The 23,697-nt window shown below is 41.7% G+C and overlaps 1 protein-coding gene across 1 annotated transcript; it reads left to right on the top strand.

Annotated features, from left to right (window-relative positions):
- The first annotated feature begins 2,575 nt into the window (after positions 1-2,575).
- On the top strand, positions 2,576-17,656 carry LOC109894407 (glutamyl aminopeptidase). The gene is made up of 20 exons (XM_020487868.2): positions 2,576-3,551; positions 6,374-6,515; positions 6,808-6,942; positions 7,284-7,404; positions 7,504-7,658; positions 13,426-13,539; positions 13,647-13,781; positions 13,896-13,961; positions 14,243-14,308; positions 14,439-14,599; positions 14,725-14,807; positions 14,928-15,064; positions 15,175-15,230; positions 15,323-15,473; positions 15,611-15,684; positions 15,783-15,887; positions 16,062-16,235; positions 16,464-16,604; positions 16,756-16,837; positions 16,998-17,656. The coding sequence occupies exons 1-20, from the start codon at positions 2,917-2,919 to the stop codon at positions 17,145-17,147; spliced, it is 2,883 nt and encodes a 960-aa protein (XP_020343457.1). The 5' UTR covers positions 2,576-2,916; the 3' UTR covers positions 17,148-17,656.
- Positions 17,657-23,697: the final 6,041 nt, after the last annotated feature.

Raw genomic sequence — 23,697 nt, 5'->3', positions numbered from 1 at the left:
AAATGATGCCCACAAACTGTTAGGGCCTACATAAATCAAATCAAATAAAATCACATTTTATTGGTCACATACACATATTTAGCAGATGTTATTGTGGGTGTACCGAAATGCTTGTGTTCCTAAGCACCAACAGTGCAGTAGTATCTAACAATTCATAACAATACACACAAATCTAAAAACAAATGAATGGAATTAGAGAAATATATAAATATTAGGGCGAGCAATGTCGGAGTAGCATTGACTAATACAGTAGAATAGAATACAGTATATAATATGAAATTAGTAAAGCAGTATGTAAACATTATTAATGTGACTAGTGTTCCATTATTAAAGTGGCCAGTGATTCCATGTCTATGTATACAGGGCAGCATAGGGCTAAGGTTCTTTTTTCTGACTTTCCGCCTGACTGACGTGCCCAAAGTAAACTGCCTGTTACTCAGGCCCAGAAGCCAGGATATGCATATAATTGGTACCATTGGATAGAAAACACTTTGAGGTTTGTAGAAATGTTAAAATAATATATAAGACTATAACACAATAGATATGGTAGGAGAAAATCCAAAGAAAAACCAACCTGAAACGGTACCTCTGCTGTTGAGTTCCGTTTTGTTCTTAAATGGAAGTTGTAGTTCTGTCGGGTCTCTCTTCCCCCGCAAAAAAATAAGCATCTAGAAGAAGTTGGAAGGAACCCCGGGACTTCAATACACTTTAGAATGCGGATGATTTGATCATTTATACAGTCCATCCGGAAAGTATACAGACGGATAGACATTTTCCACGTTTTGTTACGTTGCAATCTTATTCTAAAATTCATTAAATCATTTCCCCCCCTCATCAATCTACACACAATACCCCATGATGACAAAGCCAAAACAGGTTTTTAGACATTTTTGAAAATGTATTAAAAATAAATATAGAAATATCATATTTAAATACACTGCAGATATTCAGACTCTTTACTCAGTACTTTGTTGAAGCACATTTTGCAGCAATTACAGCCTCGAGTCTCCTTGGGTATGACGCTACAAGCTTGGCACACCTGTACTTGGGGAGTTTCTCCCATTCTTCTCTGCAGATCCACTCAAGCTCGGTCAGGTTATTTCGGGAGTGTCGCTGCACAGCTATTTTCAGGTCTCTCCAGAGATGTTTCGATTGGGTTCAAATCTGGGCTCTGGCTGGGCCACTTAAGGACATTCAGAGACTTGTCCCGAAGCCACTCCTGCGTTGTCTTGGCTGTGTGCTTAGGGTCGTTGTCCTGTTGGAAGGGGAACCTTCGGCCCAGTCTGAGGTCCTGAGCACTCTGAAACAGGTTTTCATCAAGGATCTCTCTCTCTACTTTGCTCCGTTCATCTTTGCCTCGACCCTGACTCTCTCACAGTCCCTGCCGCTGAAAAACATCCCCACAGCATGACGCTGCCACCACCATGCTTCACCGTAGGGATGGTGTCAGGTTTCCTCCAGATGTGACGCTTGGCATTCAGGCCAAAGAGTTCAATCTTGGTTTCATCAGACCAGAGAATCTTGTTTCTCATGGTCTGAGAGTGTTTTAGGTGAATTTTGGCAAACTTCAAGCGTTCTGTCATGTGCCTTTTACTGAGGAGTGGCTTCTGTCTGGGCCACTCTACTATAAATGCCTGATTGGTGAAGTGCTGCAGAGATGGTTGTCTTTCTGGAAGTTTCTCCCATCTCCACAGAAGAACTCTGGAGCTCTGTCAGAGTGGCCATCAGGTTCTTGGTCACCTCCAGGACCAAAGCCCTTCTCCGATTGCTCAGTTTGGCCGGGCGGCCAGCTCTAGGAAGAGTCTTGGTTATTCCAAACTTCCTCTATTTAAGAATGGAGGCCACTGTGTTCTTGGGGACCTTCAATGCTGCAGACATTTTTTTGCTATCCTTCCCAGATTTGTGCCTCAACAAAATCCTGAGCTCTACAGACAATTCCTTCAACCTCATGGCTTGGTTTTTGCTCTGACATACACTGTCAATGGTGGGACCTTATATAGACAGGTGTGTGCCTTTCCAAATCATGTCCAGTTTTTTTAATTGATCACAGGTGGACTCCAGTCAAGTTGTAGAAACATCTGAAGGATGATCAATGGAAACAGGATACACCTGAGCTCAATTTCGAGTCTCATAGCAAAGGGTCTGAATACTTATGTAAATAAGGTATTGCAGTTTTTTGTTTAATAAATTTGCAAAAATGTCTAAAACTTGTTTTCACTTTGTCATTATGGGGTATTGTGTGTAGAATGATGAGGATTTTAAAAATGTTTATCTATTTTAGAATAAGGCTGTAACTTAACAAAATGTGGAAAAGGTCAATTGGCCTGAATACTTTCCGAAGGCAATGTACATAATTGATATGGCGTAGGCCTTTACCTCCACTACACTACTTTGATATGCATCAATGGGGATTAAGAAGTGAGTATATGTATACGCAATGCCCACTGAAAAAAACTGCCCTGCATTAGTGTATAAGATTTGCCTCCAGTGCGTGGTATTCCCTCTCTCTATTGTAGACTCCCCCTCAGCAACCCTGCTCCTCCTTCTCCACCTCCTCTCCACCGCTCCAGCTAACCTCTCTCCACCTCCCACAGGCAGCCTTGCACTCGATGGCAGGCAGACTGAGCTTGGATCAACTCAGACCAATAGTTTTTCATCTTTGATATGCTGGAACTCTGAATGATAAGCTGTTAGTTTCAGATTAGCTCAGCCTAGGGTTCTCTTTTATCAGGTTTTACAGGAACTGATCTGTGGTCAGTTTTAAAGCAGCTTGGCATTGTGCTATCTCTCAGCTGCAACTCCTTGGAAATCTGATCAGGAAATAGTGTTTTTTTCCCTTACGTTATTCCTCCAGTAGGGGATTCAGAAGATATCTGAGGCCACAGCATTTTGTCTTGGGCCACCAAGGCGGGCACCATGGTTGAAAGCCTGGACTTTGAGAAGGCGGAGAAGAGGTATTGCATCCGAGGAAAGCATGTGGCCCTCATCTGTGCTGTGGTGGTGGTGTCAGCTGTAGCTGTGGGGCTGGGGGTGGGCCTCACACAGCCCGACAGTACCCCGGCTGACCCGGCCCCCACCGAGGGACCCCCCAAGCCCACCTCCCCTCCCCCACCAGCTGACAGGGGGCCCTGCAAGCCCTCCAACAACACTGACGGGGACTGGAAGAATTTCCGGCTGCCGGACTACGTGAAGCCGGTGCACTATGACCTCCACCTGGAGCCTGACCTGACCACTGACCTCTACATGGGGAATGTATCCGTGCACCTGGAGGTGAGACGACCCACGAGGCACCTGTGGCTCCACATCCGGGAAACGTTCATCAGGGCAGTCCCCAGGCTTGTCCTGAAAACCCCACAGGCTCAGAGGGATGTGGCCATCAAGGGTTGCTTTGAGTTCAAACTGCAGGAGTATGTCGTAGTGGAGGCGGAGGAGGAGCTTGCGGCCACCAAGCCCAATGAGGTGTACATCCTCACCCTGGACTTCCAGGGCTGGCTCAACGGATCTCTGGTGGGCTTCTACAGAGTCACCTACACAGAAAATGGGGCCACCAAGTAAGTCCTTCGAGGCATGCATTTGTGGTTATAGATTGGGTGTATTTCAGTTTGTTGTTGTGTGTCTTCATGCATGTATGCATCTTGGTACACCAGAAGTACCTTCATTTCCAATGGAACGCTGCATTTGCCTTGCAGCATTATGTTGCAGAGGCAGTTGCAGTGCGTTCTGTGTTCTATTGTGGTGCATGCGTTGGATATATCCAACGTATACATCAAATTGTATTCGTATACTTGACAGAAATAGTATCAAAAGGTGAACCTTTAACTTTTGTTGCACACATATCCAGTTGAAGGAAAAAGGAAACCGCACACTGCTCTTGATAGTATCACTGATATTTAATAAGCTTACGTATCGGCCTCACAGCCTTCGTCAGAGCCATATCAAGTTAAAATGTATAACTGCGGAATTTATTACGCAGCATTGAAGCAATGACGCTGTCCGTCTGATCGAGTCATAGGGGAAGACAATATTTACGAAGACATAAATTAATGATTGCTGAGAATGGTTACAATGCAACTAAATCCCTCACATGCTCAGTGTTATGAGTGCTGCATATGCTACTTTGGACCCATTTGAATAGATCTATAACCATGACTCCATTATGCAATGTGGGATAGGGAAGAAAATCTGCAGAACTTTAGACCCTCAGCCAAATTCTTTCAAGGACAATTTCCTTTTGGGAACAAGTTTACGAGACGTAATCTGAGTGTTGACAGCTGAGTTTAGCTGAATGTGAGTGTGTGCATCTGTGCTTGTCTGTGTGTGTATGCGTGCACATGAGGCCCAGCAGCACACCATCTGTTAGTACTTTATGTCACACTAAAGAGACAGGGGTGTAATGGGATGAAACCACTGAGGGAAAAATAAACCTCGTCGTTTTTTTTCACAGTAGTTATTTTCCCAGGGAGTGCATTGATTCTTATCACTAATAGGACCATGGTTGAACCCCCGTTAGGTAAGAGTATATTTACCCGTCACAGTACGTTATCGGTTAAGTTGCTCTTATTCAAAGTTAAAATGATAGTGTTGATAATGTACAGTCGTGGCCAAAAGTTTTGAGAAAGACAAATATTAATTTCCACAGATTTTGATGCTTCAGTGTCTTTAGATATTTTTTTCAGATGTTACTATGGATAACTGAAGTATAATTACAAGCATTTCATAAGTGTCAAAGGCGTTTATTGACAATTACATTAAGTTGACGCAAAGAGTCAATATTTGCAGTGTTGACCCTTCTTTTTCAAGACCTCTGCAATCTGCCCTGGCATGCTGTCAATTAACTTCTGGGCCACATCCTGACTGATGGCAGCCCATTCTTGCATAATCAATGCTTGGAGTTTGTCAGAATTTGTGAGGTTTTGTTTGTCCACCCGCCTCTTGAGGATTGACCACAAGTTCTCAATGGGATTAAGGTCTGGAGAGTTTCCTGGCTATGGACCCAAAATATCAGTGTTTTGTTCCCCGAGCCACTTAGTTATCACTTTTGCCTAATGGCAAGGTGCTCCATCATGCTGGAAAGGGCATTGTTCGTCACCAAACTGTTCCTGGATGGTTGGGAGAAGTTGGTCTCGGAGGATGTGTTGGTTCTATTCTTTATTCATGGCTGTGTTCTTAGGCAAAATTGTGAGTGAGCCAACTCCCTTGGCTGAGAAGCAACCCCACACATGAATGGTCTCAGGATGCTTTACTGTTGTCATGACACCGGACTGATGGTAGCGCTCACCTTGTCTTCTCCGGACAAGCTTTTTTCCAGATGCCCCAAACAATCGGAAAGGGGATTCATCAGAGAAAATGACTTTACCCCAGTCCTCAGCAGTCCAATCCCTGTACCTTTTGCAGAATATCAGTCTGTCCCTGATGTTTTACCTGGAGAGAAGTGGCTTCTTTGCTGCCCTTCTTTACACCAGGCCATCCTCCAAAAGTCTTCGCCTCACTGTGCGTGCAGATGCACTAACACCTGCCTGCTGCCATTCCTGAGCAAGCTCTGTACTGGTGGTGCCCCGATCCCACAGCTGAATCAACTTTAGGAGACGGTCCTGGCGCTTGCTGGACCCTGAAGCCTTCTTCACAACAATTGAACCGCTCTCCTTGAAGGTCTTGATGATCTGATAAATGGTTGATTTAGGTGCAATCTTACTGGCAGCAATATCCTGGCCTGTGAAGTTCTTTTTGTGCAAAGCAATGATGACGGCATGTGTTTCCTTGCAGGTAATCATGGTTGACAGAGGAAGAACAATGATTCCAAGCACCACCCTCCTTTTGAAGCTTCCAGTCTGTTATTCGAACTCAATCAGCATGACAGAGTGATCTCCTGCCTTCTCCTCGTCAACATTCACACCTGTGTTAACGAGAGAATCACTGGCATGATGTCAGCTGGTTCTTTTGTGGCAGGGCTGAAATGCAGTGGAAATTGTTTTTTGGGGATTCAGTTCATTTGCATGGCAAAGAGGGACTTTGCAATTAATTGCAATTAATCTGATCACTCTTCATAACATTCGGGAGTATATGCAAATTGCCATCATACAAACTGAGGCAGTAGACTTTGTGAAAATTCATATTTGTGTCATTCTTAAAACTTTTGGCCACGACTGTAGTGTAGTTTTTAGTGTGTCGATAAGTATGACTTGAAAGGTGGACAGGTGTAGTAAAGCTACTTGCAGCATTGGCCATGAAATGTAAATTTTCTCTTTGCTCAAGCACATTTAGCAGCCACAATCCAGTAAACGCTGCATACCTAAACATTCATTGTACACAACAGTCTAATAAAAAGTCATATAAAGGGGTGACTTAGTTATGCTATGTTTCTTTTTCTTCCAAGAAAAATTGCTGCCACCGACCATGAGCCGACAGACGCCCGCAAATCTTTCCCCTGTTTTGATGAGCCAAACCAGAAGGCCACCTACAAGATTTCCATCACCCATGACAAGGACTATGAAGCCCTCTCCAATATGCCAGTGGAGGTAGTCTTTGCAAGAAAAACATTTCATAGTAACAAATTGCTCCTTATAAAACATACCAAATAAATGCATATAATGTATCCACAATCTATCACAAAAAAAGGTGTGCATAGTGTTATCCGTTAGTTTACTTGAAGCTGCAATGGAAGTCACTAAGAGGGAGAAGAGATTCAGTGCCATGAATGCAAAAGCAGGAGCCATCAATCTTTTGCTTTGGGTCCTTGGTGCTGAGAACACAACCATTAGAGAGGCTGACTCACATCTGCATTAAACCACAGACCTTCTTCCTCTCCAGGGCGCCCCAGAGCTGCTTCCTGACAATAAGATCAAAACGTCCTTCCAGAGATCCGTTCCAATGAGTACCTATTTGGTATGTTTTGCTGTGCACCAGTTTACGTTTGTGGAAAGGAAATCGTCTAGAGGAATTCCTGTAAGTACTTGCAATTTTTCTCAGCAGTCATTTTCACTGGTCCCTCTACTACCTTAAGCTAAGAAAATATTTACTGTTGAAAGTCATATTTTATAGTCTACAGAGTATATTGAGAGTAAATATTGTAACACTTTACCTTAAGCATGTCCAGTTCAAAGTTTTAAATGGTGTAAAAGCTAAGTAAAAAGTTTATTTAATTGTTGTGTTGAGATTTTAGCAGTTATTTACACTTTACAATGTTTTGGAGAAAATCTAAAGAATTATAAATACTGTGTTGATTAAATGCACGCATGTATGTACAACCTACCTCAACAACTTTGCTTTTAATCATTTTATTCCAGTTGCGAATCTATGCACAGCCTGCACAAATTGCGACAGCAGAGTATGCTGCTAACACAACCAAGATCATTTTTGACTACTTTGAGGAATATTTCGACATGACATACTCCATCCCAAAGCTAGGTAATTTGATATCTCCTCTGTTTGTGAACTGTTGTAACTACTGGTTACAATAATTCATAATGACTTATACACACATGCTTGCAATTTTTGTTTTTCCAGATAAGATTGCCATCCCTGACTTTGGCACAGGTGCCATGGAGAACTGGGGTCTGATCACTTACAGGGAGGCCAACCTCCTCTATGATGAGAACCAGTCGTCATCGTACAACAAACAACGTGTGGCTAGCGTCATCGCTCATGAGCTGGTCCACCAGGTGAGAAACACCTGTCTCCAACATTCCCACAACAGAAACACAACCACGAGAAAACATTCAAGAGTTATTCATTAGTCATTTTATAGTGGAAAACTAATGGAAAACATCTTATAGTGGAAAATTAAAAAACATATTTCATAGTAATAGTCATAGTCATAGAGGGACCCAAGCTCAATCACCCCAAAATTATATTACGGTATTCAGTGACTCATATTTTTATGCATGCCACAAAGACACTACACAACAAAACACTAAACAATACATTAATTGCACTATAACGGTGACAACAAAACAAAAAACGACCCTCACAATATCAACTGGAATTACATGCGTCTATTACTGAACTTTTTGTATGAAAACAAATATTTGAATGGGAAGAGAATGCCACTGGCAAACGTGGTTACAGATCCAACAACATTATTTAGTATCCTCTCCTCATGAAGAAAAGCACATGAGCTAATTTATGCAGCAGCATACAAGCCATTTTTGGTGTTTATCTTTTTTTTTTGACCCCTTTTTCGTGGTATCCAATTGGTAGTTACAGTCTTGTCTCATCGCTGCAACTCCTGTACAGACTTGGGAGAGGTAATGGTCAAGAGCCGTGCGTCCTCCAAAACACAACCAAGCTGCACTGCTTCTTGACACAATGCCCACTTAACCCGGAAGCCAGCCACACCAATGTGTTGGAAGAAACACCGTATACCTGGCGCCCGTGTCAACTTGCGCTGCACCCAGCCCGCCACAGGAGTCGCTAGTGCACGATGGGACAAGGACATCCCTGCCGGCCAAACCCTTCCCTGGGATTGGGGAAGGTCATGGCCGGCTGTGACAGAGCCTGGACTCGAACCCAGAATGTCTAGTGGCACAGCTAGCACTGCAGTGCCTTAGACCACTGCGCCACTCGGGAGACCCCAATGTTTACACTTTCAGACAGATGTTTTAAATTCTTAAACCCAGACTTGGACCACACACCCTCGCCACCAAATAGCAGGCTGTCGAAGCATAATAGTGATTGCTTTGCAACGCTTGCAGTTAGCCACTGATTCCTTCCAACCCACTCATTGTTGAAATTGCGATTTCTGACTTGTTGTGTAATGTTTATGTCCGATGGACGATGAGCACCGATACCTTTTATCTATAATTTATCTTCATATGACAAGGATTGAAAAGGAATTGCCAGTAGATTGTTGACGCGACGATGACTGCTTGTCTAGCTTGCTAGCTGAGATTTAGAAAGCAACATGATCAGTCCAATCAAAGCTACGGTAGATATAAGGTGATTTGACATACATTTTATCTGTGGCCGATGACTTTGAGCCTTCTTGGATGGGCACTTCTAATGTAAATCTATGGCAGCACCCAAGGGGGCTTGAACTGCCTAGCTCTCCCTGTAGATTCTGTGGTGACATAGTGTCCCCATGAGTGACAGATCAAATGAGCCAATCATGGCACAACTAAAGAAGATTACCAACACCTACGGTCTGTTAATTCCGCTGGCTGCCCCTCAACCACAGTAAGCACTGAGCTAGACTGAAACACCTGCATTTTGGAGCTGCCTTACTCAAGATAGAGAGTTTTTTTTTAAAATACAGTTTTATGTGACATGAATTAATGCCAAACTAACATGCAAAACAGGCAATTCTTTTTATAAATGTATATACAGTTGAAGTCGGAAGTTTACATACACTTAGGCTGGAGTCATTAAAACTTGTTTTTCAACCACTCCACAAATTTCTTGTTAACAAACTATAGTTTTGACAAGTCGGTTAGGACATCTACTTTGTGCATGACACAAGTATTTTCTCCAACAATTGTTTACAGACAACAATTGTTTATTTAACGTATAATTCACTGTATCACAATTCCAGTGGGTCAGAGGTTTAGATACACTAAGTTGACTGTGCCTTTAAACAGCTTGGAAAATTCCAGAAAATTATGTCATGGCTTTAGAAGCTTCTGATAAATGATGTAAATTAGCCTGAGTCAATTGGAGGTGTACCTGTGGATGTATTTCAAGGCCTACCTTCAAACCCAGTGCCTCTTTGCTTGACATCATGGGAAAATCAAAAGGAATCAGCCAAGATCTCAGAAAATAAATTGTAGACCTCCACAAATCTGGTTCATCCTTGGGAGCAATTTCCAAATGCCTGAAGGTACCACGTTCATTTGTACAAACAATAGTACACAAGTATAAACACCATGGGACCACGCATGCGTCATACCACTCAGGAAGGAGATGCGTTCTGTCTCCTAGAGATGAACGTACTTTGGTGCGAAAAGTGAAAATCAATCCCAGAGCAACAGCAAAGGACCTTATGAAGATGCTGGAGGAAACGGGTACAAAAGTATCTATATTCACTGTAAAACGAGTCCTATCTCGACATAACCCAAAAGGCCGCTCAGCAAGGAAGAAGCCACTGCTCCAAAACCTCCATAAAATAGCCAGACTACGGTTTGCAACTGCACATGGGTACAAATATCATACTTTTTGGAGAAACGATTAAACAAAAATAGAACTATTTGGCCAAAATGACCATTGTTATGTTTGGAGGAAAAAGGGGGAAGCTTGCAAGTTGAAGAACACCATCCCAACTGTGAAGCATGGGGGTGGCAGCATCATGTTGTGGGAGTGCTTTTCTGCAGGAGAGTCTGGTGCATTTCACAAAATAGATGGTATCAAGAGGAAAGAAAATTATGTGGATATATTGAAGCAACATCTCAACACATAAGTCATGAAGTTAAAGCTTTGTCGCAAATGGGTCTTCCAAATGGACAATGATCCCAAGGACACTTCCAAAGTTGTGGCAAAATGGCTTAAGGACAACAACGTCAAGGTATTGGAGTGGCCATCACAAAGCCCTGACCTCAATCCCATATAAAATTGTGGGCAGACCTGAAAAAGCGTGTGCGAGCAAGGAGGCCTACAAACCTGATTCAGTTACACCAGCTCTGTCAGTTGGAATGGGACAAAATTCATCCAATTTATTGTGGGAAGCTTGTGGAAGGCTACCCGAAACGTTTAAAGGCAATGCTACCAAGTACTAATTGAGTGTATGTAAACTTCTGACCCACTGGGAATGTGATGAAAGAAATACCTGACCTAAAACAGGGCATTTTTACTAGGATTAATTGTTGGGAATTGTGAAAACTGAGTTTAAATGTATTTGGCTAAGGTGTATGTAAACTTCCGACTTCAACTGTATACATATATACTGTATGTATTTTATAGCTAAACAGGTGTGGCCTTTCCCGGAATGACGGGTCACCACTGACGGTATTGTGTCACCATGATGAAGCCCAAATGATTAGGGAAAAGTGATGAAGCACATGTTAGCGGCAGAGCTCAAAGTTTGGAAAAGAGAACAACCCTATCTTTGTATCAATCAATAGCTTGGAATGGTTTGATATTGACCATGAATTTGGTCATGGGAATGATAGTGTTTTATTGACTTATGTAAGCCCTCCAGTTATCCATCAAGCCTTTTATGATGTGCAACAATGAGGACTTTTTTTCTTTTTTGGGCAATAAGAGGGTGATGGTGCTATCCATAAAGTTTTATGAACTGTCCAAAGTGACAGGACTGAGGGGCAAGTGCGAACTGGGTGCTCTTTCCTTGTTCCCACAGCCTGTTTACAGGAAGGTGAATATCAGCACAGTTGCAACCACATCCTAGAGTTACAACAAACATGCTTACAATGTGCAGTTCAGATAGTGATCCAGTCATAAAGAAATAAAACACTCCGGTAATCCATAAAAAGCAATAAAAAGCATGAAAATCCACAGAAAAGCATATGTCTGTTTCTTACATTGAGGTCTACAATTCCATACCCAGCATTTGGAAATCAGCTTATGTCCTCTCACTGCTAAAGGGTGGAGATCCCTCAGATGCTAATAACTATCGTCCTATCTCTAAACGCCCTATCTTGGCCAAAGTTTATGAATCCCTAGTGAACTCACAGTTAAACTCCTTAATTGAAAAGAACATATTGAGCGTGGTTCAGTCTGGCTTTAGATCGGGGCACAGCACCACAACTGCAGCTACGGCAGTGGCAAACGACATCATTAATGGACTTGATAAAAAGCAACATTGTGCTGCTCTGTTTGTGGATTCATCAAAGGCCTTTTATTCAGTTGACCATGAATTGTTACTAGCTAGACTCAGTAACATTGGTCTCAGTGAAGGGGCAGTAAATTGGTTTAGGAACTATCTTTCTGACAGAACACAATGTGTATATACTGACAATCACACGTCTAGCTTTCTTGAGATTAATAGAGGTGTGCCCCAGGGTTCCATTTTAGCTCCTGTGTTGTTCTAAATTTTTATTAATGATTTGGGAAATGGGATGCAACCAGCAATGTTACATCTATATGCAGATGATACAGTTATATATTCATGTGCTCCTTCTCTGGTTCAGGCTGTTGAAGAGCTCCAGACTGCTTTTCAATCACTGCAGGCCTCCCTTTATTATCTCAAATTGGTCTTGAATATACAAAAAACTAAATTCATGACCTTTACCAGAGCTAGAACTCTGCCAGAGAGCATTAGCATTGTCACATCTGGTGGCTTATCCATTGAAAAAGTGTCATCCTACAAATACCTAGGTATTTGGGTGAATGACAAGTTGTCCTTTAAAGTTCATGTGGATAATATTGTGACAAAGCTTAAATTGAAATTGGGTTTTTAGTTTCGTAATAAGTCTTGCTTCCTGCTTACGGCTAGAAAGAAGCTTCAGGACACTTTTCTCTCTGTTATTGATTATAGTGACTTGTTGCATATGCATGCAACCTCCTCCGTCTTACAGAGACTGGACTCTGTTTATCATGCATCCTTGCGCTTTATTACAAATGCCAAGTCACTCACCCACCATTGCACATTGTACCATATGGTAGGTTGGACCTCACTTTATATGCTCAGAAAGATACATTTGTATGTGTTCATCTACAATGCCCTTTTGGGTAAACTCCCTCTTTACCTCTGTAGTCTGGTCTCCTTCACCACTAGCCGTTACCATACCCGGTCTGCTAGGTGGTTGCTATTTAAAGTCCCCAGGACATTCACAGTATTAGGCAAGACTGCTTTCTCTCTTGTGCACCAGACGCATGGAATAATCTACAATCCATGCTTCATCTAGATATGTTAGTGCCACTGAATGAATTTAATTGATGGGAGAATGTTACGGAGGAGTGTAAATGCTTTTTTTGGGGCTGGATCATGTTGTATTGTATTGTTGTATGTTTTAATTATGTAATGTATTGATTGTTGCTGCCTTCTTGGCCAGGTCTCCCTTGAAAAAGAGACTCTGGGTCTCAATGGGCTTTTTCTGGTTAAATAAAGGTACAAATATATATATATGAGTATATCATAAGAAAATTTGAAAAAGTGAGAGTAGCACTTAACTTCACTAGTAAATACCAGTAGAAACTATGTGGGTTTGATATGTTCTTACTGTGTCTGTAACTTTGTTCTGTGTTTTATACTGTATGCAGAGCTGTAGAGTGTTAACCTGCATGCTATGATATTTTGTGTGCATGAAAATATTGTGTTGTTGGAGCTTTGTCTGGTATGTGTGTGTTTCTCTGTTGTTTTGTGTCTTTGGCTCACCTGCTATTTATGAGTCCAACTATCTTTGAGTCCCACTGTTGGCTGGAGTATCCAGAACACACAAGCACTCACACACACATGCACGCCCTTACACTCACCCATACACACTTGTTTGTAAATAAAGTCCGCTGGAAGATAACTTTGCGTGTTGTATTTTCCTGCAGTGGTTCGGGAACATCGTGACCATGGATTGGTGGGATGACCTTTGGCTAAATGAGGGCTTTGCCAGTTTCTTTGAGTACATCGGTGTAGAGGAGGCTGAGCCCCTCTGGGGAATGGTGAGTCCATCTAACAGATCCTAAGTTAAGTGATTTGAAATGGGATTGCTTTAACCCCTCTGGTTATTAATAAATTCTACATCTACTTCGGTCTCTGTCTTTACCAGCGTGACATCATGATCATCAGTGATGTACTTCCTGTCATGGTGGACGATGCACTCGTCACCTCCCATCCAATCATTGTGGATGTATCAACTCCGGCTCAGATTACCTCTGTGTTTGATAGCATATCCTACAGTAAGGTAATCTTAAACTGTGCCTCTTTTCACCTTACTTCATGAGATGGAATAAAATGTTATGAAATTAAATTAGTCTTTAAATTAATTCCAAACATGTTCCTGTAACTGTTATTCTAGGGGGCATCAATTCTCAGGATGGTGGAGGACTGGTTGGGTCGAGACAACTTCAGAGATGGCTGTCGGGTAAGAGTCCATTTCATCTGAGTAGATAGAAGTATCCTTACAGCAAGTCTCTTGATTCCTATTCAGTCAATAGCGGAATCATGTGGTAATAGCGAGTGTTAGGGAGATGCAATCCCTTCCTTGTTGAATTAAAATGATGATTACTGTCAGACAGTCTACCATGGTAATACTTAACTTGAAAGGGTCATAGCAATACATAGCCTACATTTAATTTATCATTAAATCTATGGATGGTTACATTGCTAAATTGATGGTAACCTGTTTTTCTCTCCCTTCAACAGAAATACTTGAAAGATTTCCACTTTGAGAATGCCAAAACAGACAACTTTTGGGCATCACTTGCTAATGTATGTTTGTCATATCTAATTTGGTCGTAGTAATTCCAAAATATATAAATTGTTGATATTATTGACATTATTTCACTGCATCTAACGTGTTTTTATGTGTATGATACACACTAAAACATTTTGTTTGCAGGTGAGTGGGTTGCCTGTAGCAGACGTGATGGACACATGGACCAAACAGATGGGCTACCCAGTATTGGACCTGTCTACCATCAATGCTCAGACCAAACTCACCCAGCGAAGATTCCTGTTGGACCCCAATGCTAATCCCAACCAGCCACCCTCACCACTCAGGTCAGTTATTCACAGCACTATCAAATCCCTTTGTGATAATTGATTGATTTCCCCATGGATGTAGTTTCAGCTATATTTCTTAGGAGAAACCGGTATTTCTTAAAAGGTCTATGTTTTTATCTTAGTTACAAGTGGAACATCCCTGTTAAGTGGTACTCAGTGGATAGTAATACGTCTATTTCCATCATGTTCAACAAGTCCAATCCAGGTAAAGATATTTCTGACCAAATCCTAGACTTGACCTTTTTAACATTACATTTCCAGCCTCTGGTAACATCATGTATTTAGTCAAATTGAAGTCATACACGTTCGTCTGTCATACGAATAGAGCTAGTCTTAGCTGGCTATTCCCCTGCTACGGATGGACTGTTGAAGGTCAACAACGACCACATTGGATTTTACAGAGTCAATCACCCTGACAGCATATGGAGCACAATTAGTCAACAACTCCAAACAAATCATCAGGTAATATAATTCAAACTGCTACTATTGTATCAGATGCAATATTAATTGTTTTAATCTTACCAGTTCATGGGTTAAACTTGTGGTAATCAGCATGACACTTTCTTTACTAGGAGTTAGACGCTGCTGACCGATGCAGTTACATTGATGATGTCTTTGCTCTGGGAAGGTAAATTAACACTACTGACATTTACTTGAAGTACATCTGTCAATATAAAACTGAGATTAAACATAATGTCGTTGTCTTATCGGCCTCATCAGGGCAGACGCTGTCGATTATGGAAATGCATTCAACCTGACAAAATACCTGACCAATGAGACGGAGTACATCGTCTGGAAACGTGTGTCTTCTTCCATCGCCTATGTGCAAGACATGTTATCAGACGACACTGTTCTTTACCCCAAATTCCAGGTGAGTCATTTAAAAACAAAAACATTTGACAGGTGAATTCCGCCCTCTGCTGGCCAACCAGAACACAAACGCACACACACAAAATAATAATCTTGTGAGTTTACTCATACTTGGGGTGTCACTTACTTTCCCTACAGAAATTATTCCGTGAGCATGTGCAGACTATCTCCAGGCAACTGGGATGGGACGACGTGGGAAGCCAGAGAGATAGGTAAGACTAGGAGAGACGGCCTACCATATTTGACAGATCACTGGTGTATTTACTGAATATTGATCCTAAACTGTATTGTCTATATTGGTTTTGTATAGGCTGTTGCGTGAGACCGTCCTGGAAATTGCTTGTCAAATGGACGACCAGGAAGTTCTAAATGAAGCATCTGCTATATTTGACCAATGGATTGCAGGAACCATCAGGTAAATACAGTATTAGTCTTGACTCTTGAATAAAATCACTAAAATGACACATGATCTACTTACTAAACCAATCTGCCGTACATGGACATAACTAACTACTTCATTAGCATTCCTATTCCTAAAATCCTGTTTATCCCACTAAGCCTAAATGGTAACATGACCTTTGACCTCCAGCACTGTGGGGGTGAACCTGCGCTTGCTGGTGTATCGCTACGGCATGAAGAACTCAGGCACTGGGGCGAAGTGGAACGTAATGTTTGAGAGATACAAAACAGAGAGCTTGGCCCAAGAGAAGGACAAGCTCTTGTATGGATTGGCATCTGTGGAGAACATCAGTCTTCTGAATAAGTAAATAAAAAACAATCATTCTCTTCATACTTTCTCTTTATATATCATTTTTAAAAGCATTATTCAAAATCACTTCTTAACATAATCCATTGAAAAGTTATTACTAGAGCGAGAGTACATTTATTGGCAAAAGTGTGATACTTTTTTTCTGGGAATATTTTAGTTTGTTCAGCTAGATATGGCTTATGAGAATGGTGCTTAAGATAACGGCGTTGTGTTGTTTCACAGCTTACTGGAGGCGTGTAAAGATGAGAGTATTGTGAGGACTCAGGATCTGTTCACTGTGGTCCGCTATGTCTCTCTGAATCGCTACGGCAAGACCATGGCCTGGAACTGGGTCGTCCTCAACTGGAACTACCTAGTGAACAGGTGAGCCCATTCTCTGATTTACTTCTCTGAGTCTGAATGGAGAGTCACTGAGCCCAGAGTAATTGAAGTGATAGTGACTACATGGAATGCGATGCTGTAAGTAAATTGACTGAATTAGCAGCAATTAAGCCTCCTTTTTGTTTTGTTACAGATACACCATCAATGACAGGAACCTGGGACGCCTGCTGACCAGAATCAGCACCACCTACAACACAGAGCTACAGCTGTGGCAGGTTAAGACAGAGCCCTTCTATTCTTCGAACTGGAATAACTCTAACATTAAACCACTCAAATCGAAAACAAGCGATGGTGTGCTCTAATTTAAGATTGACTGATGTATGTGGATTGTGCCTTTAGACTGTGTTTATGACTGACTGTTTGGTTGTATTTTAGATGGAGCACTTTTTCAAGCTGAACCCTAATGCCGGGGCTGGGGAGATGCCTAGGCAGCAAGCTCTAGAAACAGTGAAGAACAACATTGAGTGGGTCAGGAGGAACAAGGCAGAGATCAGCTCATGGCTGGAGAGCAACTTCACTTACTGATGACATCAGGCCAACACAAGACTAAAGAACTGTAAACCTAATCCAAATCACAAACCTTCATGCGGTTTCTACTCATTCATTCAACAATAGGGATAGATCATGCCACAGGACTGCTTGTTTCTAAATCAAGTGTCAAGTCCCTCCATCCTGGGCACTCTGCTGTGCAAATCAAACACACTTCTGAAGGGCAGAAAAACTCTATCTGAAATGACTGAATTCCGGCCAGTAACTCAGCGGAATACTCTCTTTAATCTAGTGGAATCAATTTACAGTACTTAGTGCCTTTCCTGCATTACTTATAAAAGTATGTTTTTGATGCAGAAATAATTAATTTTGTATGAAGTGCTTGTACAGAATTTCAGATGATCTAAATAAGCATGAAAACTTTTCATCTCTGGCCAGGTATGTTGATTTACATGTATAAAAAAATATTTCAAAATGGTTTCAAACAATGAAAAGTGTTCAAATGTATAAGAAATAAAGAAGAGCGTATATACACTTACTGTGAATACTGCTGTCTGGATGAGTGTGTTGCCACAGGGAAGAACATTTTGAAAGCATAATGTTGTACACAGAAACATACTTTGTTCGTTTATGCTAATATTACAGTAAACTAAAACGCATCGGGAAGACTATGGCTATAATGTCATGAAATAAAAAAGTACATGGTTAACCACAACATATCAAAATAAATCCCAGTTAATATTGAAGCACCAACACTACATGACCAAAAGTATGTGAACACCTGCTCATTGAACATCTCATTCGAAAATCATAACCATGAATATGGAGTTGGTCCCCGCTTTGCTGCTATAACAGCCTCCACTCTTCTGGGAAGGCTTTCCACTAGATGTTGGAACATTGCTGCACGGACTTGCTTCCATTCAGCCACGAGCATTAGTGAGGTTGGGCACTGATGTTGGGCCATTACGCCTGGCTCGCAGTCGCCGTTCCAATTCATCCCAAATGTGTTCAATGGGGTTGAGGTTAGGGCTCTGTGCAGGCAAGTCAAGTTCTTCCACACAAGATCTCGACAAACCATTTCTGTATAGATCTCACTGTGCACAGGGGCATTGTCATGCTGAAACAGGAAAAGGCCTTTCCCAAACTGTTGCCACAAAGTTGGAAGCACAGAATCGTCTAGAATGTAATTGTGTGCTGTAGCGTTAAGATTTCCATTCACTGGAACTAAGGGGCCTAGCCCAAGCCATGAAAAACAGCCCCAGACCATTATTCCTCCTCCACCAAACTTTACAGTTGGCACTATGCATTCGGGCAGGTAGCGTTCTCTTGGCATTCGCCAAACCCAGATTCGTCTGTCAAATCAAATCAAATGTTATTGGTCACATACACATGTTTAGCAGATGTTATTGCGGGTGCAGCGAAATGCTTGTGTTTCTAGCTCCAACAGTGCAGTAATATCTAACAATACACACAAACCTAAATGTAAAATAATGGAATCAAGGAATATATAAATATTAGGATGAGCAATATCGGAGTGGCATAGACTAAAATACAGTAGGAAAGAATACAGTATACACATATGAGATGAGTAAAGCAAAATATGTAAACATTATTAAAGTGGCCAGTGATTTCAAGTCTATGTATATAGTGCAGCAGCCTCTAAGGTGCAGGGTTACATAACCGGAAGGAAGCTGCCTAGTGATGGCTATTTAACAGTCTGATGGCCTTGAGATAGAAGCTGTTTTTCAGTCTCTCAGTCCCAGCTTTGATGCACCTGTACTGACCTTGCCTTCTAGATGATAGCGGGATGAACAGGCAGTGGCTCGGGTGGTTGTTATCCTTGATGATCTTTTTGGCTTTCCAGTGACATCGGGTGCTGTAGGTGTCCTGGAGGGCAGGTAGTTTGTCGGACTGCCAGATGGTGAAGAGTGATTCATCCCTCCAGAGAACGCGCTTACACCACTCCAGCCGCTGCTCGGCCATGGAATCCCATTTCATGAAGCTCCCGACGAAAAAGTTATAGTGCTGACGTTGCTTCCAGAGGAAGTTTGGAACTTGGTAGTGAGTGTTGCAACCGAGGACAGATTACCTTTACATGCTACGTGCTTCAGCACTTGGCAGTCCCGTTCGGTAAGCTTGTGTGGTCTACCACTTAGCGGCTGAGCCATTATTGCATCTAGACGTTTCCACTTCCTAATAACAGCACTTACAGTTGACCGGGGCAGCTCTAGCAGGGCAGAAATTTCACAAACTGACTTGTTGGAGGCATCCTGGGATGGTGCCACGTTCAAAGTCACTGAGCTCTTCAGTAAGGCTCTATTGCCAATTTGTCTATGGAGATTGCATGGTGGTATGGCAATGGGTGTGGCTGAAATAGCCAAATCCACTAATTTGAAGGGGTGTCCACATACTTTCGTATATATAGTGAATCTTAAAAATGTAACCATGGTCCAGGAACACTGGCATTGGACAGAAGCTCTTCTTTGATACACAGCAATGCAGGGGAAAGCTGTAAGTTTGACGTCTAATGTGTCTCAAATTAAATAAAACCACTTTCGTATATTTTGATGTCCCAATAAATAATGGGTGACTTGGGCTGTACCTCAATAGTCTTAAATATATATTTTTAACTATTCTCTCATGACCACTGGTAGGGTATAGAATGCTTGGTAGGGTAGGACTTTTTTTTAATAAATTTTTATTTTACTGTTATTTTACCAGGTAAGTTGACTGAGAACACGTTCTCATTTACAGCAACGACCCGGGGAATAGTTACAGGGGAGAGGAGGGGGATGAATGAGCCAATTGTAAGCTGGGGATGATTAGGTGACCATGATGGTATGAGGGACAGCTTGGGAATTTAGCCAGGACACCGGGGTTAACACCCCTACTCTTACGATAAGTGCCATGGGATCTTTAATGACCTCAGAGAGTCAGGACACCCCTTTAACGTCCTATCCTTTTCAAGTTGCTTACACCTATCCCATCCTCTAACATCAGTGCAATCAAATAATAAATACCATACAGTGTGTACATATACTGTAATTACACTGTAAATACATATACAGTGCCTTTGGAAAGTATACAAACCCCTTGACTTTTTCCACATTTTGTTATGTTACAACCTTATTTAAAAATGTATTAAATCGGTTTTTTCCCTCATCAATCTACACACAATACCCTATGACAAAGAAAAAACTGGTTTTTGTATAAATAAAATTAAAACTGAAATATCACATTAACATAATTATTCAGACCCTTTACTCAGTACTTTGTTGAAGTACCTTTGGCAGCGATTACAGCCTTGAGTCTTGCTGGGTATGACGATACAAGTTTGGCGCACCTGTATTTGGGGAGTTTCTCCCATTCTTCTCTGCAGATCCTCTCAAGCTCTGTCAGGTTGGATGGGGAGTGTTGTTGCACAGCTATTTTCAGGTCTCTCAAGAGATGTTTGATCGGGTTCAAGTCCGGGCTCTGGCTGGGCCACTCAAGGATATTCAGAGACTTGTCCCGAAGCCACTCGAGCGTTGTTTTGGTTGTGTCCTTAGGGTCGTTGTCCTGTTGGAAGGTAAACCGTCGCCCCAGTCTGAGGTCCTGAGCGCTCAGGAGGAGATTTTCATCAAGGATCTCTCTGTACATTTGTCCGTTCATGTTTGCCTCGATCCTGACTAGTCTCCCAGTCCCTGCTGCTGAAAAACATCTCCACAGCATGATGCTACCACCACCATGCTTCACTGTAGGTGTGGTGCCAGGTTTCCTCCAGACGTGACGCTTGGCATTCAGAACAAAAATAGTTCAATCTTGGTTTTATCGGACCAGAGAATCTTGTTTCTCATGGTCTGAGAGTCTTTATGTGAATTTTGGCAAACTCCAAGCGGGCTGTCATGTGCCTTTTACTGAGGAGTGGCTTCCGTCTGGCCACTACCATAAAGGTCTGATTGGCGAAGTGCTGCAGAGATGGTTGTCCTTCTGGAAGGTTCTCCCATCTCCACAGAGGAACTCTAGAGCTCTGTCAGACCATCGGATTCTTGGTAACTTCCCTGACCAAGGCCCTTCTCCCCCCGATTGCTCAGTTTGGCCGGGCGGCCAGCTCTAGGAAGAGTCTTGGTTGTTCCAAACTTCTTCCATTTAAGAATGATGGAGGGCACTTCTGTTCTTGCGGACCTTCAATGCTGCAGACATTTTTTGGTACACTTCCCCAGATTTGTGCCTCAACACACTCCTATCTTAGAGCTCTACAGACATTTCCTTCGATCTCATGGATGGTTTTTTACTGTGGGACCTTATATAGACAGATCATGTCCAGTCAATTGAATTTGCCACTGGTGGACTCGCATTTAAGTTGTAGAAACATCCCAAGGATGATCAATGGAAACAGGATGTACCTGAGCTCAATTTCAAGTCTCATAGCAAAGGGTCAGAATACTTATGTAAATAAGGTATTTCTGATTTTTCAGTTTTATAAATTTGCAACAATTTCTAAAAACCTGTTTTCACTTTGTCATTATTGGGTATTGTGTGTAGGATTGTGTGTAGGATTTGTTATTCATTTAATCCATTTTAGAATAAGGCTGTAATGTAGTAAGGTGGCCCTTGTGGGTATCCGTACCTACAGTTGAAGTCAGAAGTTTACATACACTTAGGTTGGAGTCATTAAACTCGTTCTTCAACCACTCCACAAATTTCTTGTTAATAAACTATAGTTTTGGCAAGTCGGTTAGGACATCTACTGTGTGCATGACACAAGTAATTATTCCAACAATTGTTTACAGACATATTATTTAACTTATAATTCACTGTATCACAATTCCAGTGGGTCAGAGGTTTACATACACTAAGTTGACTATGCCTTTAAACAGCTTGGAAAATTCCAGAAAATGATGTGGCTTTAGAAGCTTCTGATTGACACAAATTATGTCAATTAGCCTATTTGAGGTATTACAAGGCCTACCTTTAAACTCAGTGCCTCTTTGCTTGATATGAAGTATTGGGGTGGCAGGTAGCCTAGTGGTAAGAGCGTTGGACTAGTAACTGAAAGTTTGCAAGATCGAATCCCCGAGCTGACAAGGTACAAATTGTCGTTCTACCCCTGAACAAGGCAGTTAACCCACTGTTCCTAGGCCATCATTGAAAATAACAATAGTTCTTAACTGACATACCTAGTTAAATAAAGAATAAAAATAAAAATATCATGGGAAAATCAAAGAAAAAATCTAAGAAATCAGCCAAGACCTCAGAAAAAAAATTGCAGACCTCCAAAAGTATGGTTCATCCTTGGGAGCAATTTCCAAATGCCTGAAGGTACTGCGTTCATATGTACAAACAATAGTACGCAAGTATAAACGCCATGGGACCACACAGCTGTCATACCGCTCAGGAAGGAGATGTGTTCTGTCTCCTAGAGATGAATGTACTTTGGTGTGAAAAGTACAAATCACTCCCAGAACAAAAGCAAAGGACATTGTGAAGATGTTGGATGCTTTACTCAGTTGCGCAAAACTCACTCTGAGAGCCCCCACCTCTCCACTTACGCAAATAAAATCCTGAAATATGTCTAAAGACTGTTGACATCTTAGGGAAGCCATAAAAAAAGGAATCTGGTTGATATCCCTTTAAATGGAGGATAGGCATGCATAGGAACAGAGAGGTTTCAAAATATGAGGCACTTCCTGATTGGATTTTCCTCAGGCTTTCGCCTGCAATATCAGTTATTTTATACTCACAGACAATATTTTTACAGTTTTGGAAACTTTAGAGTGTTTTCTATCCTAATCTGACAATTATATGCATATTCTAGTTTCTGGGGCTGAGAAATAGGCAGTTTCAAATGGGTATGTTTTTTTTTGCCAAAAACTAAAATACTGCCCCCTACATGCAAAAGGTTCAAATAAAGTGGTGATCCTAACTGACCTAAGATGGGGAATTTGTATTATGATTAAATGTCAGGAATTGTGAAAAACGGAGTTTAAATGTATTTGGCTAAGGTGTATGTGAACTTCTGACTTAAACTGTATATATGACATGCACAGACTAGACTAGTAAACATGCTGAAGCTAGAAGATCATTGTCGTGCATCCTTATTTTAGATGATACTACACTGGCCATCCAAAATATGTTCAGAACGGCATAGATCGGAGCATCCCTTATTTCAGAATCTGTTTAGCAGGATTAAAACATTGACTTCATGTGGTCTGAAAACAAAGAGCAAGTGAAATTGAATGGATACCCACTTGGATTTTACTTTCTCATTGTCAGATTTTACTTTCTCATTGTCAGAGGGGTGGCAACGGTCCCCCTGAAATATGGTTGGCCACCCTTAAGGCGACCGCATGCTTCCCAGCCGAAACAGTTCAGAAGAGTTCATGCATATATTATGACATTTTGTGACGTTTTTGTTCGTTTTGCACTTCAGTAAGGGTTTTTCTGGCTGTTCGGGCGCAACACTGTTTTTCTAGAGGCAATCTATAGTTCGGGCCGCAGTCTACTCCCCTTCTTCGGGGATTGGTCAAAAGTAGGGATTCTTTAATAAAGTTGTCATTCAATGAGACAACTCATTTTCATGCTATTTTTTTCGGTGAGAAATACT

This window comes from Oncorhynchus kisutch, linkage group LG7 (genome assembly GCF_002021735.2).
Source record: "Oncorhynchus kisutch isolate 150728-3 linkage group LG7, Okis_V2, whole genome shotgun sequence".
NCBI classification, from domain to species: domain Eukaryota; kingdom Metazoa; phylum Chordata; class Actinopteri; order Salmoniformes; family Salmonidae; genus Oncorhynchus; species Oncorhynchus kisutch.
This window is presented reverse-complemented; position numbering and strand designations above follow the sequence as displayed.

Bases quoted from the DNA above. Each gene is read 5' to 3' on its own strand.
- LOC109894407 (XM_020487868.2), top strand. From the start codon at position 2,917: ATGGTTGAAAGCCTGGACTTTGAGAAGGCGGAGAAGAGGTATTGCATC. The intron at 6,943-7,283 runs GTAAGTACTTGC...ATTTTATTCCAG, and splicing joins AATCGTCTAGAGGAATTCCT to TTGCGAATCTATGCACAGCC. The intron at 16,605-16,755 runs GTGAGCCCATTC...GTTTTGTTACAG, and splicing joins TGGAACTACCTAGTGAACAG to ATACACCATCAATGACAGGA.